The 20,817-nt window shown below is 35.2% G+C and overlaps 1 protein-coding gene across 1 annotated transcript; it reads right to left on the reverse strand.

The window, feature by feature from the left end:
- Positions 1 to 11,592: 11,592 nt before the first annotated feature.
- Positions 11,593 to 16,180, reverse strand: LOC111878842 (uncharacterized). Its single transcript, XM_052763695.1, has 2 exons — positions 16,035 to 16,180; positions 11,593 to 12,067 (listed from the first exon to the last, which is right to left on the reverse strand). Exons 1-2 carry the CDS (start codon positions 16,178 to 16,180, stop codon positions 11,593 to 11,595), a joined length of 621 nt encoding a protein of 206 aa, XP_052619655.1.
- Positions 16,181 to 20,817: the final 4,637 nt, after the last annotated feature.

The raw sequence follows: 20,817 nt of genomic DNA on the forward strand, positions 1-20,817 counted from the left end.
ATGACATGCACACATATATCCATGATTTTCAAGGCAAGACTTCAAATGATTTCATAGAAAATATCTGATTTTCTGAAAGTACAACGAGAACGATTCTAAACAACTGTAAATGATTTTATACAAAAATGCTTATGAACTCACCAACTTTTTAGTTGACGCTTTTCAAAACGACTTGTATTTTCAGGGATCTAGTAAGCAGGAAACAAGGGACACTGGTGCAAGATCATTTAGCTGTAGTTTGGATTCTTTTCTACCTGTGTATCTTTTGTGTAACTCGAAGAACAAATACAATATGTAAACAATGTAAGTTTGTTATCTCAATGTATGATGTTTGGATTGCTCTGTTTCATTTATATTCAATTGTTATGATACTGCACAATGAAGTCACCCGCCTCCGAACATTTCCGCCGTCTGGTCCGGGGGTGTGACACCATTTTTGTCCATTGAGGTGGTGTAATAGGAACATATGTTGCACACCTAAAAATTCTCAAATGGGATATATTTGGCTCTTGACCAAAATCAAGTTGTAGTGGAGAATATACATGATATGAACTTGGTCTCATGTGTATCAATGATCCAGCATGTAAGATTTCATGGCCCCAGATAGAAACAGGAAGTTTGGTCCTCGTTATTAATGGTCTAGCTATTAGCTGGAGACGTTTATTCAGTGATTTAGCTAAACCATTTTGTGTATGTACATGAGCAACTAGATGCTCAACAATAATTCCTATAGACAAACAATAGTCATTAAATGCTTGTGAAGTAAATTCACCAGCATTATCAAGTCTTACTATTTTGACAGTATAATCAGGGAAATGTGCCCTTAATTTAATAAATTGGGCAAGAAACTTTGCAAATGCCATATTATGATTTGATAATAGGCAAACATGAGACCATTTTCTTGATGCATATATTAAGACCATAAAGTATCTAAATGGTCCAGATAGTGGGTGAATCAGTCCACATATATCATCTTGAATTCTTTATAGAAATCTAGGTGACTCCCTTTCAACTTTCATTGAAGAATGTTTTATAATTAACTTTCCAAGGGAACAAGATCTACATGGTTTTATGTTGTTCTATTGAGGGAACTTTTGGTCCTTCAATGGATACCCATGCGTATTCTCAATTATCCTTCACATTATTGTTAATCCTGGGTGGCCCAACCTATCATGCCATAAACTGAATGTCCTAGGATCACAATCTTTTCCTTTAATTACCATATTTGATTCAATAATATGTAGATATGTATAATGCAGACCAGAATCAAGTGTTGGTAGTTTTTCAAGCATGTGGTTTTTGTCTATAAAATACATATATTTCTTATTTTAAATGGTCACAGTTTTTGTGTCATTTCCTTTGAAATATATGTCATTGAAACTTAGTAAGTTTCTATTATACTTTGGAGAAAATAAGGCATTTTCTATACAAAAGTTTGTACCATTTGGTAATATAAAATGGGCTTTCCCAATTCCCTCTATCAAATCTGCATGACCTAATATTGTAATATATGTCTTTGAAATTTTTAGTTTGTGTCGTTTCCTTTGAAATATATGTCATTGAAACTTAGTAAGTTTCTATTAGACTTTGGAGAAAATAAGGCATTTTCTATACAAAAGCTTGTACCATTTGGTAATATAAAATGGGCTTTCCTAGTTCCCTCTATCAAATCTGCAGGACCTAATATTGTATGTATGTGTGACATCCCCAAAATCTCGGCCAGAAAAGACCGATTTTCATTTATGCTTTTAAATATTTTCAGAGTAAATCCTTTTGATTTGAAAGAGTTGCGGAATTTGTTCCCAAAAACAAAACATGATAAAACAATGTTTACCGAAGCATTTCATAAAAGAAATGTATTTTCATTATAATCAAAACTCGGGGTGTCATGTTCCGATACAGACCAATAAGCATAAACGAATACATTACAAGTCATATAACAAATATAAACATATGCAGACTTGTAAACAAAACAACTTGATGGTTCGTTCATCTCATGCCCTTCCGCCACTACCTGTAATACAATTTAAAACTGAGTGGGTCAGGCTTGGGATCCTGGTGAGCATATAGGGTTTTCAACCCACAATAAATATCATATTTAATTTTTCACCAACCAACAATAACCCAATTACCCATTCCCGTTATTCTCACTTTAATGTCCCTAAAACAACTAACACAAGGGACCTAGTCTAAGAATATTTCATCGGGGCGACAACACATGCTTCGGGGGTGCCTCAACAATATAAGTCAAATAAGGCAACCATGAGGGGGATGGAGTACAGCGAATGAACACCCAAGTTCATTAACACCTACAGGTGGCGAACCTGCTAATGTTTCCACAAGACTGTCTAGAATAGCCAGTGGTCGTCATCTAAACTCTGCTAGATGACTCAATCAAACAACAACGAGGCCTCTCATCTGTTTATTACACACCAAATATCTACCCATGTTCTACCCAACATATTCGTAGATAAAAATATACATTTGTATACATAGTTTAAAAACCTGTATAGCATGCTTTAATCAGCACATATATCACATAACAGATGAGGCACACACACACATAACACATATCTCATAGAGAAATAATCAAATCTATAAGATAGAAGAGAGTGAATACACATTCACACATAACACAACCAAATATATACACATAACACGTATTTTATACAAAATACTTCATATTATTGTATTTGGAAGAAAGTAACTACGCACTCACGCCTATAAACGACAATATATTTAATACACTCGAACCAAACTTGTATTATTATCGTGTTTATGAAAGGTAGTATACACTCACTTGATCAGAAGATGATCGGACAGCACTACGACTTGCAGAAGTAGTAATCCACAGCAGATCTGGAAGATCTTCACAAAAATCGAACTTCTTGCAGGCAGAGCTTCGACTCGGAAACCGCACTTCTCGGGATTTTCGGGATCTCGGGACTTGCCTCGGGGCTCGGGAATATTACCGGGGCTTCGGGATGGAATCAGCACGCAAAACGAGGCAAAGGACTAGAGAGAAGAGAAGAAATGAACAAAAATTTTGGCTGCCTTCGGACCCCCTTTTATAGTGCTGGACCCTCGCACGAATGCGGGGCGTACGCCTGTACGCGGGGCGTACAGGGCTCCGAATCGTCACTGCATGCGTCATCCGAAATGTCGACACCCTTTGGAGTACGCGGGGCGTACTCGAGTACGCAGCGCGTACCTCGGATCAGATCAATGACTCGCTTCGGATAAGGCTTCTGATTTTTGATTTAAATTTAAATACAAAATGATTAATAAACTTCGGAAATTCATAACTTCTTCATACGAACTCCGTTTTCGACGTTCTTTATATTCACGGAAAGGTGAGACCATGCTCTACGACGTTCGTTTAGACTCCGTCGGCTAATTTTGAATTTATTTTTATTAATTATTTTTAATAGGCCGGGACAGAAACTTTCGTTATAAATTCATAACTTCTTCGTTTGACGTCCGTTCTCGCCTAACTTTTTATCGCTTCGATACCAACAATGAGATCTTCGATTCTCATTTAGATTGCTTCGGCTAAAAACCCCTCGATCTCAAATCGAGTAAAACAGGCTGCATACCGCTAAGCCGGAACTTCGATAAATCATAACTTCCTCATACGAAGTCAGATTTGGGCGTTCTATATATATTCGGAAACCTCGTTTCAACTACTACAACATAAATCAAAGTTATTAAGTTTATTTTACACTTAAATTTTGACGCTTATTTTTTTTATTCTTAATTAATCAAACCACATAATTAAGCAATTAAGCACAAAACACACAATACTCAAATAATACAATCTTAATATTTCAAAATGGGTTACAAAGGTTAACCTAGACCATTACAGTGCTAAAAATGGCAAGCCTGGAAACACAGGCGTTACAATTCTCTCCACCTTAGAATGATTCCGTCCCCGTAATCACACATTGACAAACAAATGCGGATAGCGACTCAACATGTCACTCTCCGTCTCCCAGGTGAGATTCGGCCCATTCGTGTGTTTCCATCGGACAAGCATTAACCCAACCATTTTGCGTCGCAACTTCTTAGTCTTTCGGTCAACAATTGCCTCTGGTTCTTCAATCAACCTTTTGTTCTCATCAATTCTCAATTCAGAAATTGGAATTATATCGGGAAGTTCTCCCGTGAACTTCCTCAAATAACACACATGAAAAGTGTTGTGAATTCCATTCAGTTCTTCGGGTAATTCGAGCTTGTAAGCTTGGTTCCCAATCCTCTGAAGAACTTTAAACGGTCCAATAAACCTTGGACTCAACTTTCCCCTTTTACCAAATCTTATAAGTCCCTTCCACGGCGAGACTTTAAGCAAAACCGAATCTCTAACCTCAAAAGTCATCGGTCTTCGCTTCTTGTCAGCATAGCTCTTTTGACGATCTTGAGCTGCTAACATTCTTTCCCTAATTATTTTCAACTTTTCAGCAGTTTGATGAACCATCTCCTGTCCTATAAACTGCTTTTCCCTAGCCTCAAGCCAACAAGACGGTGTACGACACTTCTGTCCATACAAAGCTTGATAAAGTGCCATCTTAATGCTCGAGTGAAAACTATTATTATAGGAAAATTCTACCAACGGTAAATGTTCATCCCAATTACCTAGAAATTCCAAGGTACATGCTCTCAGCATATCTTCAAGTGTTTGTATTGTTCTTTCACTCTGACCATCAGTCTGCGGATGGTAAGCTGTGCTTAAACATAACTTGGTACCCATCTCCTCTTGTAGACTTTTCCAAAACCTTGAGGTGAAACGGCTATCACGATCCGATACAATCGTTAACGGAACACCGTGAAGCCTCACAATTTCCTTCACATAAGAATTCGCAAGCTTTTCCATAGACCATTTCTCCTTGGCTGCTATGAAATGCGCACTCTTAGTGAATCGATCAACGACCACCCAAATCATGTCGTGACCGTTCTTTGTTCTGGGCAGTTTAGTGACAAAATCCATAGCGATGTCTTCCCACTTACCCATAGGCACATGCAATGGTTCTAAACTCCCGTAAGGTTTCTGATGTTGTGTCTTGACTCTCGCACAAGTCACACACTCGGCCACATACTTTGCAACATCAAGCTTCATCGTCGGCCACCAGTAGTAGGGTTTCAAGTCCCTATACATTTTAGTGCTACCCGGATGAATTGAGTACATGGTTTTGTGAGCTTCTTCCATTAGAAGATCCCTAATTCCTCCTGACTTAGGTACCCAAATACGATCTTGGAATACCTTCAGTCCATGACCGTTAGTACCAAACACCAACGTTTTACCCAAACGTTCCTCCTTTCGGTCATTTTTCTCAGAAGCTTCCTCTTGAGCTTTCTTTATACTCTCCACAATGGTCGAGACAACTTCAATTCTCAACACTCTTGGCCTCCTCCTTTCAAGATTGACTTTCCGACTGAGAGCATCAGCAACAACATTAGCTTTACCGGGGTGGTAAGGTATCTCGCAGTCGTAGTCTTTAAGTAATTCTAGCCAGCGTCGTTGTCTCATATTCAATTCCTTCTGATTAAAAAGATATTGGAGACTCTTATGATCAGTAAAAAGTTAGCACTTCGTGTCATAGAGGTAATGCCTCCATATTTTCAGAGCGAAAACTACCGCTGCCAACTCCAAATCATGAGTCGGGTAATTCTTTTCATGCTCCTTCAGCTGTCAAGACGCATATGCTATCACATTTTCTCTTTGGGTCAAAAAAAACCCAATCCAACCCCAGACGCATCGCTATAAACAACAAAGTCTTCAACTCCATCGGGTAGAGAAAGTATCGGTGCCTCGCATAGCTTCTTCTTTAACTTCTCGAATGCTTCTTTATGCTTATCACTCCAAGCATAAGTAGCTCCTTTGTGGGTCAAAGCTGTTAAGGGAGTAGCAATCGAAGAAAAGCCTTGGATAAACCTGCGGTAATATTCGGCTAATCCTAAAAAGCTTCGAATCTCCGTGGGACGTCTCGGTTGTTCCCACTTCGTTACAGCTTCGATCTTCGCTGGATCAACCATTATCCCTTCTTGGTTGACCACGTGACCCAAGAATTGGACTTCACGAATCCAAAAATCACATTTGGAGAACTTTGCATAAAGCTTCTCCTTCTTCAAAACTTCTAACACTTCTCGCAAGTGTCTGCCATGCTCCTCCTGGCTTTTTGAGTAGATCAGAATGTCGTCTATGAACACTATCACGGATTTATCAAGGAAAGGATTACAAAACCTATTCATCAAATCCATGAACGTTGTCGGTGCATTGGTTAGTCCAAACGACATAACCAAGAACTCGTAGTGTCCATATCTAGTTCTGAATGCAGTCTTCTCGATATCTTGCTCTCTTACTTTCAGCTGATGATATCCTGACCTAAGATCGATCTTCGAGAAATAGCTCGAACCTTGCAATTGATCAAACAGGTCATCAATCCTCGGCAACGGATATCTATTCTTTATTGTTGCCTTGTTCAGCTCTCTGTAATCGATGCACATTCTCATACTTCCATTTTTCTTCTTCACAAATAACACCGGAGCTCCCCAGGGCGATGAACTAGGTCTAATGAAACCTTTGTCCAATAACTCCTGAAGTTGCATCATCAGCTCCTTCATCTCCGTCGGTGCTAATCGATAAGGTGCTTTTGCTATTGGCGTGGTTCCTGGTAACAAGTCTATTCTGAACTCCACTTGTCTATCAGGTGGTAATCTAGGAAGATCCTCGGGGAATACTTCCGGAAAATCACACACCACTGGAATGCTCTGCATCACCTTCTTTTCTTTCTTAGCATCAATCACAAACGCTAAATATGATGTACATCCCTTGGTCAAACACTTTCTGGCTTTCATTAGAGAAATGATCCCAGAATTCACTCGCCGTTTGTCCCCATACACCATAAACGAATCTTTTCCAGGCGGGTTTACTTTAACTATCTTTTTCTTGCATAGAATTTCGGCATCATTGGCGCTAAGCCAATCCATTCCCAAGACGATGTCGAAACCATTTAGTTCGATAGGCAATAATGCCTCATGAAACTTATTCTCATTAAGTTCGATCAAGATGTCTTTCATACGATGGCTAACAGGTACAAACTTGCCACTAGCTACTTCAACTAATAAAGCATTATCTAGTCTATCAACAGGCAAAGCTAGCTTTCTACCAAACTCATGCGAAATAAAGGAGTAGTTGGCTCCAGAATCAAACAATATATGAGCAGGTAATTCGTTTACGAGAAAGGTACCTGAAGCGACATCAGCTTCATCCTTTGCAGCCTCAAGTGTCATCTGGAAGGCTCTCGCCTTCGGCTTTGGTGGAATGTTGGGCTTCGCTGCCTCCTTCTTCTTCGGACAGTCTTTCAAAATATGCCCCTCTTCATTACACCCAAAACACATCCTTTTGTTGTTCGGACATTCATTGGCAAAATGTCCGACCTTTCCACACTTGTAGCAGGTCACATCCTCGCTACATTTCCCAAAGTGCTTTTTCTTACACTTGTCACACCACTTCGCCTCGCCTCCTTTTCCTCCAAACTTTTTCGAATCAGATTTCGAAAATTTTCCTTTCTTACCGGAACCAGATGTTCCCTCAAACTTTCTTTTCTCACCAACATCAACCTTGTCAGTGGTTCTCCCGTTGATCACGTTCTCAACAGACTTGGCAGCCAAGATAGTTGCCTCTAGAGTAAGTGCCTGACGTACTGGCACCTCGTACTCCCATGGAAGTCCCTTCGCATACTGATCCACCTTTGTCAGCTTGTCTGGAACGATACGCAAAGCAAACTCCATCTTATCGGTGAAGTTATTGGTGTATTCATCAACTGACATGCTGCCTTTAGTCAATGTCAGGGACTTGTTCTCCAACTCCAACAGATTTTGAGCCGAGCAGAACTTGCGCTTAAACTGCACCAAGAACTCTGCCCATGACAATTGCAGTGGCTCATTAAGGCTCAAAGTCTTCCCTAGAGTGTTCCACCAACGAACGGCTCCACCTCGGAATTGACGCACGGCATAGATAGTTTGCAACTTACCTCTACAGCCACACGTCATGAAGGCTAGCTCCATTTCAGAGATCCAATCCATAACCCCAATCGGATCCTCCTTTCCATTGAAGGTCGATGGTTTGCAAGTCAAAAAGTCCTTGTACTTGCATCCCATTCCATCATTCCTTCCATCACGGTTGTCTTGCCTAACTATCGGTGGGTTGGCTAGACCAACAGACCCACTGAAGTTTCCACCTTCTGAGTGCCCTTCATTCAGTTCAGGCTCTTCCACACGAATCAACAGTTCTTCACGATTCTGTTGAAGTAACCGTCTAGTTTCATCCATCTGACGATCCAACATCGTCTGAATCATCAATTGCACACCAACCATGGTTATTGGCTCAGGCGCTGCTGCTACGACAGGTATTTGCTCAATCACAGGTGGTTGATTCCTATTTTTGTCAGCATTTCCAACTCCACTTCTTGTTCTCACCATTTTGATCTACACACCGAATAAGGTGAAATTAGATCCTCAATCATGATAGATAATTAAATCATCCTTATCACTCCGAAACGTTTACATGCTAGTTCTAATATCGCAGACGTACGCTTAGAATCCTACACACATAAGGTTTCTAGATCCGGTCGGCAACAGACCATAGATCCGAACAAATAATATCATATATGGCAACATATAACATTTAGCACATAAACCATTTTAGGCAACTTTCCTAAAATAATCTAGTGCTCGTGTCTAAATCACAACAGACACACATCTCAAAATTTCACTTAGCATTCTAAGTTTAAGTCTAGAAATCCTACAAATTCCTAGTTCGCTTAAACTAATGCTCTGATACCAACTGTAACATCCCCAAAATCTCGGCCAGAAAAGACCGATTTTCATTTATGCTTTTAAATATTTTCAGAGTAAATCCTTTTGATTTGAAAGAGTTGCGGAATTTGTTCCCAAAAACAAAACATGATAAAACAATGTTTACCGAAGCATTTCATAAAAGAAATGTATTTTCATTATAATCAAAACTCGGGGTGTCATGTTCCGATACAGACCAATAAGCATAAACGAATACATTACAAGTCATATAACAAATATAAACATATACAGACTTGTAAACAAAACAACTTGATGGTTCGTCCATCTCATGCCCTTCCGCCACTACCTGTAATACAATTTAAAACTGAGTGGGTCAGGCTTGGGATCCTGGTGAGCATATAGGGTTTTCAACCCACAATAAATATCATATTTAATTTTTCACCAACCAACAATAACCCAATTACCCATTCCCGTTATTCTCACTTTAATGTCCCTAAAACAACTAACACAAGGGACCTAGTCTAAGAATATTTCATCGGGGCGACAACACATGCTTCGGGGGTGCCTCAGCAATATAAGTCAAATAAGGCAACCATGAGGGGGATGGAGTACAGCGAATGAACACCCAAGTTCACTAACACCTACAGGTGGCGAACCTACTAATGTCCCTAAAACAACTAACACAGCAGATCTGGAAGATCTTCACAAAAATCGAACTTCTTGCAGGCAGAGCTTCGACTCGGAAACCGCACTTCTCGGGATTTTCGGGATCTCGGGACTTGCCTCGGGGCTCGGGAATATTACCGGGGCTTCGGGATGGAATCGGCACGCAAAACGAGGCAAAGGACTAGAGAGAAGAGAGGAAATGAACAAAAATTTTGGCTGCCTTCGGACCCCCTTTTATAGTGCTGGACCCTCGCACGAACGCGGGGCGTACGCCTGTACGCGGGGCGTACAGGGCTCCGAATCGTCACTGCATGCGTCATCCGAAATGTCGACACCCTTTGGAGTACGCGGGGCGTACTCGAGTACGCAGCGCGTACCTCGGATCAGATCAATGACTCGCTTCGGATAAGGCTTTTGATTTTTGATTTAAATTTAAATACAAAATGATTAATAAACTTCGGAAATTCATAACTTCTTCATACGAAATCCGTTTTCGACGTTCTTTATATTCACGGAAAGGTGAGACCATGCTCTACGACTCTCGTTTAGACTCCGTCGGCTAATTTTGAATTTATTTTTATTAATTATTTTTAATAGGCCGGGACAGAAACTTTCGTTATAAATTCATAACTTCTTCGTTTAACGTCCGTTCTCGCCTAACTTTTTATCGCTTCGATACCAACAATGAGATCTTCGATTCTCATTTAGATTGCTTCGGCTAAAAACCCCTCGATCTCAAATCGAGTAAAACAGGCTGCATACCGCTAAGCCGGAACTTCGATAAATCATAACTTCCTCATACGAAGTCAGATTTGGGCGTTCTATATATATTCGGAAACCTCGTTTCAACTACTACAACATAAATCAAAGTTATTAAGTTTATTTTACACTTAAATTTTGACGCTTATTTTTTTTATTCTTAATTAATCAAACCACATAATTAAGCAATTAAGCACAAAACACACAATACTCAAATAATACAATCTTAATATTTCAAAATGGGTTACAAAGGTTAACCTAGACCATTACAGTGCTAAAAATGGCAAGCCCGGAAACACAGACGTTACAGTATGACTGTTTTGTTGGTACTAATTTTGAAAAATATTTCTTTGATTTCAAAATAGTATGTGTACTACTACTATTTGCTATACAAGATCTCTAACCTTTCCTTGGTGTTATGCTCCAATTGGACTCATGTTAAACTTCACATATAAAAGAAATAATAAGCGAATAAACATAATCGTAATAATTATTATAAAGAAAGTTCATTTATTGTAGGAAAGACATTACATGAAAACCAAATGAAGGAAAAGCAAGTTTATTAGAATAATAGAAATTTTTAGTTTATGTCTTCCATGTCATTGTAGAAATCAACATAAGTTAGCGGAGTGAAAGCAAGGAGATATAAGCCCAAAACACTTCTAGGGCTAGGTTTTAATACAAAGGGCTTCACCAATGACTCTTAGACAGGAACTTTATGACCTTTTGGGCCATCACAAGTCTAGATCTGAAGTAGTAACTTCAGATCTAAGCCTCAAACTCGAGATAGCTCCCAAATAAGCTAATGAATCCCAAATCAACCACCATTCTTAAGGAGGAGGTTCCTTACCCCTGAAATGTGCCCAAACAGAAGTAGATTCCATATCTTCCCAAGCCCCTTGATGATGGCCTCTAAATCCCCAAGCTTCTTACACCAAAAATCTCTTCCAAGCTCTAATTCTTCATCAATGGAGTCACACACACGAGATGAGGGTATTTGGATCTCAAATGGGTAGCAAAGAGGTTGAAGGTGGGTTATAATGTACTTTATATAGGGCACAATCCCCGGATTAGGGTTTTCTCCCTTCAGCACCAACTCGCCGAGTCCAGCTGCCGACTCGCCAAGTTGGTCACTTAACACGTGACCAGAACTGCGACTCGACTCGCCGAGTCTATACATCGAATCGCTGAGTCGACCTTCCTTATTTACACTAAGAACCCTGAACTTGCACTTCTGAACTAGGGGTGTTACAGACGAGATTCATGGTTTTTCATCAAGAGTTCATTGTTTTGTTCTGCAATAAGCAGACATGCATTCAGTTCAGAATATCTTGTGAACTTTTGCATACGATATTATTGCATCAATGTAATGTTTGTTGCATGAAATGTGGAGTAAGTTTTCTCCAACATATCTTCATCAGTAACTTCTTGTCCACAATACTTGAGTTGTGAACAGATTCCAAACAAAGCTGAGTTGTCTTCATTTACTTTCTTGAAGTCTTGAAACCTCAGTGTTCTCCATTCATCTCTAACATTTGGAAGTATAACTTCCTTTTGATGATCAAATCTTTCTTTCAAAAGATTCCAGAGAATACTTGGATCATTAACATCAAGATATTCAAATCTCAACATTTCATCAATATGCTTACGAAGGAAAACTTGTGCTTTTGTTTTGTCTTGTGCCAAACAATTATTAAATTCATATATAGCATTTGAGATTCCCATGAACTCAAGATGCATTTTTACATCTATCATCCATGGCACATAGTTTTTCCCACTAACTTCAAGTGCTGCAAACTCGATCTTTTCAATGTTGGACATATTGTAACTATAAATTTTAAACAAAATAAAAATTAATATTAAACTCCATTTATTTCAATAAATATTACACAAAAAAGTGGTAAAGCTAACATTGCATACACGCCTAAAAGTAGATGAAATTCCATCTTCGATGTTAAGGATTGGGATGAAAAGTAATATGACTATTATAGTCATGATTATCACAAAATGATGAATCATCTTGAAGTTTGATTCCTTGAAATTGATTTGTTTGATAGAAGAGTGAAATATTTGTTGTGAGTAAAATAAGCACGGTAAAGATATTTATTTATGGTAAAAAAATATAGTCGTTGTTTTTACTGTTTATAACCGTTGCATATATATATATATATATATATATATATATATATATATATATATATATATATATATATGTATGTATATGTATTTTATAAATCATTTAATAAGACTTATAACTAATACATAACTTTACTTGATATAATTTTACTAATTAAAAACATAAATAAATATTAGTAAATGCTTAGATAAAATTACAAAGAGTATCTAAAATATAAATAAACATTGACATGTATAAATAAATATAATTTAAATGTTAGTATCCATAAATAAAAGTTAGTTGCATATTATAAATGTTAGTATGCATAAATAAAAATTAGTTGCATGTAAATGTTAGTTTGCATTAAATTAGAATACATAAAGAAATGTTACTATAAGAAATAAAAACTGTTAGTAGTCCATAATGTATATAAGTTTTATTAATTCATTAGTATTATTATTATTTTAATATGATGGAGATTTTATAACTAATAGTGTTTTTACTAACTAATACATATATTGATTAAGATAGATGTGATTTCCATTTGTTTAATAACCTTGATTAAAGCTTTCGTGCTGATAACATATTATAAATTAAGCATAATTAATGTAACTTTAAACCAAACCAAACTAGTAAACTTTTTTAAGAACTTTAATTGAGAAGAAAGAATATTTAGAGAGAATATGAAAGTTATATTTCTTATAACTTTAGGTGTATCTCATCCTTTATAATGAAGGAGTATTTATACTACAAATTTTACTAACATATAATTCTAACTGGTTAGAAATATTGACAAATTTACCATACACCAATTATTATGTAATCCACCAATATATATATATATATATATATATATATATATATATATATATATATATATATATATATATATATAAGTAAGTCTATTGATAAAATAAAAAAGATTGAGAATGAGGGAATCACTCTCAGCCACTCATTCATTTTGACGCAAAAGGGAAAAGGAATACACATGCGTTTTCCAACAAAACATGTTTCCTTAAACTATGCTAATCATTACTAATATATACAAAAACATAGTTTTTTTTTCTTTGTTTTTTTAATTTTTAAGGAACTATTTTTATTGAAAAATGATTTTAAATATATCAAAATTCATAATTTTTTATTCTTTATAAATAGACATCCATATTGATATAGTTTTAAGATAATTTTTTTTTGTTTCAGCTATCGTTATTCATTAGGGAATTAAAATTTCATCAGATTTTTACTACAGTACATTCGTTATTCACTTATTAATAAAAAAATATGATTAATTTTTTTTACTGTTTAAGTGTCATTTATAATACTTATTCATATATGAATAGAAAATTAACTGTAATAAAAATCTGATAAATATTTTATTCATATATGAATATAAAATATAACGACAACTAATACACGTTTTATTCATATATAAATATAATATATGACGAAAGATGATGTAAAAAATATATTTTAAGTAGGAAAACTTTATTGCGCTTTAAATTCATATATGAACGATACTCAAACTATAAAAAAAGTTAAACATATGTTTTATTCATAAGTGAATAACGAATGTACTATAATAACAATCTGATGAATTTTTATTCACTTATGAGTAACGAGAGTTGAAACTGTAAAATTTTTTTTTTTTTTATTTTATCTTAAAACTATATCAATATAGATGTCTATTTATAAAGAATAAAAAATTATAAATTTTGATATATTTATAATAATTTTTCGATAAAAAAAGTTTTTTTTTAAAATATATATATATATATATATATATATATATATATATATATATATATATATATATATATATATATATATATGTTTTGTGTATATTAAAGTAATGATTAACATAGTTTAAAGAAACATGTTTGGTTGAAAAACACATGTTTATCCGTTATTCATTTCCGTCGGTACGTCTAAGTGTTTTGCGGCAAAATAAATATGTGGCTGAGAATGATTATCCTATTCTCAACCTTTTTTTCTCAATTAAACCATCTTTTATATATATATATATATATATATATATATATATATATATATATATATATATATATATATATATATATATATATATAATGATTGGATGTGAAATAATGAGGAAATGATTGGATGGAGATGACTGTTTCTTGATTTAATTTAATCATTTCAAATATTTTCTGCATCATCCATTTCCATTGGATGCCTTTTTCATTTTACTTGTTTCCCTTTCTTTTAATTTAGATTTACCTAGACTTTCTAGATTTCTTCCATTCAAATAGTATTATACATTTATACCATATGTTTAAAATCGTAATGATATAAATTACTGTGCACATTAAAATTTAGAGAAAAAAACCGGATCATTTGTCTATGTGCAAAAGCTAACATAGCTCTATGTCACATTGTCACCTATAACACCATAAAGTTTGTAAACAATTAAAAAATCAAATACATACTGATCTTACAATAAAAACAACGATATTAACATTTATTTGGAAGATACACGTTTCTTACATAACAACGTTGCAATTTTTTCGTTCTTGATAATAAAATTTCAATTTTCTTTTGTGATTAAAAAATCACGGTCAAATTTATAATACCGGTCATTGAAAATCAGTTTTACTTCTCTTTATAACTTTCCATAAATAGTAAGAAGACACATGTCACACGAAAGTTGTTCATTGGGCTCACTAATTTGTCAACCAAGATGTAAACTATACTGGAAGTCTGGAACCCTTGTCAGCGAAGGTGGGATTAGACAACTTCAATACCATATATATATATATATATATATATATATATATATATATATATATATATATATATATATATATATATATATATATATATATATATATATATATATATATATATATATATATATATATATATATATATATATATATATATATATATATATATATATATATATATATATATATATATATATATATATATATATATATATATATATATATATATATATATATATATATATATATATATATATATATATATATATATATATATATATATATATATATATATATATATATATATATATATATATATATATATATATATATATATATATATATATATATATATATATATATATATATATATATATATATATATATATATATATATATATATATATATATATATATATATATATATATATATATATATATATATATATATATATATATATATATATATATATATATATATATATATATATATATATATATATATATATATATATATATATATATATATATATATATATATATATATATAATATATATATATATATATATATATTATATATATATATATATATATATATATATATATATATATATATATATATATATATATATATATATAATATATATATATATATATATATATATATATATATATAGTGACTTTTTTTGATTCGTGGTCCTTTTGGAGTGGTTTGTATGTGAAAATGGTCCCTCCGAAAATTGAAATGACTATAATACCCTTGGGGTATTTATTTTTCATTTTTCTTTCATTATTCTTAAAATTTAATAATTATTTATTTATTTTAGCAATTAAAAAAATAAAAAGGGCCCACCTCTCTCTCTCTCTCTCTCTCTCTCTCTCTCTCTCCCAAACACCCCCTTTTGATGTTGTTGCTTCCCTTTTATGGGTGTGCCACCGGAACAGAAAGAAGAACGACGAGGGAGTTGTCGGAGCAACCTCCCTTACCACATCAGACGTCGGGATCTCCTCCTCCTCCACTCCGTTGCAAATCGCCACCATAAGACAAACTGCCACCACCTCTGCAGCTCCCTTCCTCCCCATTTTCTTTCCTGTTGATTAATTACCCCCAAACACCCTACGATCACTTCGAGTGCTACCCTACATCCACAGCCGACAACAAAAAAGGAATGAAGCATAGAAGAGCACCGGAGCAGCCTTATTGCCACCACCATCTTCAGCCCCTCACCACCATCGTTGCCCTGTTCAAGTCATCACCTTCGATTGTTTAACTAACCCACGAAGGTGAAGAACCCCCCTCTTTCATCACTTGTGTTACAGGACAAAAACAACCCCTCTCACTAAATCGATCGCCGTTTCTGCTACTCTGGATTGTGTGTCATCTACAACACAGGAAGGAAAAGAGGATTGATCGGGAATCAAACCAATAGCGACTGTCGGTGGTCCTGAGGAGTTCAATCAAGCAATAAGGGTGAAAATCAAGACTTATTGTGGTTGTGTTTGGTCTGTCGGTCAAACGAAATGGAATGGGTCTTCGAAAGGGATCGCAAGGATTTGTCCCAGTCTGTCTACCAGTCTTCATCTCTCAAAAAAGCAATACGATTACCAATGGGTTGCTCCGATCAACAGAAAAAAACAAGGAGGGAGGTGGTTTCATGGTGGTCCCAGCAACAGCAACACCATCGTTGGTGGTGGTGGTGTTTCTCGATGGGAAAGAGGCAGTGGGTGGCGGAGGGAGGAGCTCCGGTAGCCTCTGATGCTTTTGTTTGGTCTTCTACCGGCGAAGACAAAGGAGGGAAAAAGTGGCATCGGTGATTGCTGGAGTGACTCGACAGAAGAGGGCGGAGGGAGGTGGTGGTCGGTGTCAAGTTGGTCGGTCTTTTCCTTCGGCCGGTGAGATACGAACTGGAGGGATCGAGATTTGCTATAGCAGTAGCTGGATATTTGGGTTTAGTGTTATGTGTGTGTGTGTGTGTGTGAGAGAGAGAGAGAGAGAGAGAGAGAGAGACCAAATTAGTTATTTATTTTCTTTTTCTTTTAAATTAAACAAAAAAAATACAAAAAATATATCAGAAAGGGCATTTTAGTCTTTTCAGTTTTCCGAGGGACCAAAACCACAAGCAAACATGGTCAAAAGGACCACCAATCCAAAAAAGTCACTGTTTGGACTAAAACCCCAAAATTTTGCATACCACAGGGACCATTTTTGCAATTTTGTCTATATATATATATATATATATATATATATATATATATATATATATATGTGTGTGTGTGTGTGTGTGTGTGTGTGTGTGTGTTTGGTTTCCTTGCATCGAACGCAGTGGAGTTTTTAGTAGACTACAACGGATCATGCATAATAATGTTATATCCCCTAAATCTATGGATGTAGTTTTCAAAAAAATTGGTTTACCATACAAAAATGCTTAGCGGCGCAACTCCTTGCCCGTTTGCCGTTCTCATTCATTGTATGATGATAACTAAAAAGTTGATGATGATACCTCTGAAATATTTATAATTTAGCAGTGAAATAAATGTATATTAATCCTTTATTTAATTTGTGATATGGTCACGCAGAATGTGTTAGGAAATTTAAAATGCTAAATTGTAAATTTACAAATTTTCCATTGCTCCACATATGGGATGTGGGTGGAAGATTTAATAAAGAGTTTATGAGGCTTCTATCATTAAAAGCCCTTAAAGTTGTACTTTGTACTGGAAATTAAAGGTGGGCCAAGTCCACAAACACCACTAGAAATGAACAAAAAAACCGGAAATGAAACTTTTTATTCATATAATTTTTGTGTCAATAAACTTTGTGATTTTATTGTGTATTGTAATTAAGATACCTATACATAACACACACACACACACACATATATATATATATATATATATATATATATATATATATATATATATATACTAGACACAGTCACACATTAGTCGTAGCTTGGACCGCAACTGTAGAAATCGTTGTGAAGATAACAACTTTGTGAAAATGTCAACAATCTGGTCATTTGTGTTGATGTACTGAACTGAAAGATTTCCTTGAGCTACTTTCTCACGAACAAAGTGGAAATCGACTTCAACATGTTTAGTGTGTGCATGAAATACAAGATTGGCTGAAAGATAGGTAGCACCTAGTTATCACTCCACAATGTAGGGACAAATTTTAAAGGGACACAGAGTTCTCCCAGAAGAGTTTGAAGCCACGTAAGTTCAGCAACCGTATCTACTAGTGCCTTGTACTCAGATTCTGTTGATGACCGAGAGACAATGCGTTGTTTGTGAGTAGACCAAGAAACAAGGTTAGAACCAAGATATATTGCATAGCCCCTGGCGGATCAATGGTCATCTGGATAACCAACCCAATCCACGTTAGAGTAGGCTATAATGAACGGATATGTAGTATCAATGTAAGTATGTAGCTTGAGATTAGAATGGCTTTGTAGTTTCAACCCATAAGACATAGTTCCTTGGAAATAACGAAGGATACGCTTGACAACGGACCAATGAATTTCTGCAGGCGAACGCATAAATTGATAAAGTTTGTTAACCACAAACGTCATGTCAAGCCTAGAGAGAGTGACATATTAGAGAGCAACAACTTGTCGGTACCGAGCAGGATTATCAAAAGCTTTACTGTCACCATTAGCCAGATTAGCATATATAGTTATAGGTGAAGGTACCATTTTGGAGGAAGAGAGACTGGCTCTTTGAAGCAGTTCAAGTATGTATTTTGGTTTAGATAGAAGGTTTGAATCCGATTACTAATGTATCTCGACACCTAGAAAATAGGACAAAACACCCAAATCTTGTATAACAAATGATTTGCTTAGGTTGTGCACCACTTGATCAATAACCTGGGAAATGTTACATGTGAAGGAGCCTATGAAACTAGGCTCGCAGAGTCTTTTTGAGGCCGTATAGTGACTTGTGGAGAAGGGAAACATGATTTGGTTTGATAGGGTCAACAAAGCCTTGTGGCTGCTGTAAATACACATTTTCTTTTAAATCCCCATGTAAAAAGGCGTTTTGCACATCAGGATGTTGTAACGGCCATTTTTGTGAAACAACTAAGCAAAGAACAACAATATGGTTGTGGATTTGACAATGAGGCTAAATTTCTCCTGATAATCAACGTCTAGTTGTTCCATGAAGCCCTTGGTGTACATGCAAACCCTAATACTTGGATCTAGTTTTTCTAGTTATACATGCAATAAGTATCCAAGGCTTGCAAACCCTAATCTAGCATACAAAAACCGAAATCAATAACTAAAAACAATTTTAGATGATTACCTTTCAATTGTAGCAAGAATCATCAACCTCTGAGAGCTTTAGTATCACAAGTGTAATACCTCTAATCGATCACAAACACCAAGGCAGTTGGAGAATGATAGAGAGAGGGGAATGGAGGCTCAAAATCGGTTGGAACTCTTCTAGGGGTTCAAGTGGCCGATTTCACTATCCCTAGGGGTCCTTATATAGCTGCAAAATTAGGATTTCAGTTAAATCCCTAAACTGGTTGCTTAAGCCCTAAGCATCCCATAAGAATCTTCTAGAATCAAGCCCTTGGACGAAATCCTTATGGGCTCCCATAAGATTTTGTCCATCCCTTGCTTAAGGGATCCACAACCCAAATTCTAATTATCTTATAATTACAATTCCAGTCCCCTTAGTTCAGTTAATATCTTTTTTATCACAACATTAATTCTTAATTAATTCTTGATCAATATTAATTAAACAATATGATTTCTCTTTTAATATACTATTCATATAATATATTAATAAACCATAATAACCTCTTTCTCCATTATTCATCCAGTCAAGTTGTTTTGGTGAAGGCAACCCAAAAGGACCATACTACAACCGGGTCAAGTACATACCAAATATAGTTATGACCAATCCAAAAGTCTCCCACTTGGATAAGTCTAATAACTCTAAATGCAAGTACTATTTCAAGATCCGATTAGCAATCGTAGCTCTCAAAAGTCGATGTCGAACTGTAACACGTCCTTTACATAAGGGATCGTATAGTCCTCCGTTCTCAAGATATTATGTGGACAATTACATGGAACATAATCATACTTATTGTCCAACAGTTTTTTTCTTGATCTCTAATTCGTCTGACATAGAAATTAATTGAACACATCAATTTAGTCCTGACCGGCGCCAACATATAAGTCAAACCAAATCATTGAGGGGCTCAAGATATTGCTTTTAGCCTCGTAGGATAAAAGGAACAGATAAACTTCGACTTATATGCTTGTACTATTTATTCATCAAATCATACACAACAATGTGTTTTAAAACATCAAGTTACGGATGCGTTTACGCATTATCAATGCACAACCGACTCATAAACAACAACTCATATATCTAGGTTTAAAGACTATATGATATTATCATCTCACAATCACTTGTGATTAAATTCCATGAAGTGATTCATGTGAGTGCGGGTTTAATCCAATACTCAAATCATATTTCAAGAGCACTCATGAATGTTGCAGCAAACTTTTGCTATGACTAAACACTTAGACAATCTACAAGCCAATTCATGACATTCTTCTTTCATACCTACTTCCAAAGTATGATCGACTGTGGATAGTTTAAATAATCTTCTTATTTTGGAAGTCAAAACATGCAAAGTGAAACAATAGTAAATAATTGACATAAGACAGTAACATAACTTATAAATAAAACAACTCTATTTAATC

The sequence above is a fragment of the Lactuca sativa genome, chromosome 5 (assembly GCF_002870075.4).
Source record: "Lactuca sativa cultivar Salinas chromosome 5, Lsat_Salinas_v11, whole genome shotgun sequence".
In the NCBI taxonomy this organism is placed as follows: Eukaryota; Viridiplantae; Streptophyta; class Magnoliopsida; order Asterales; family Asteraceae; genus Lactuca; species Lactuca sativa.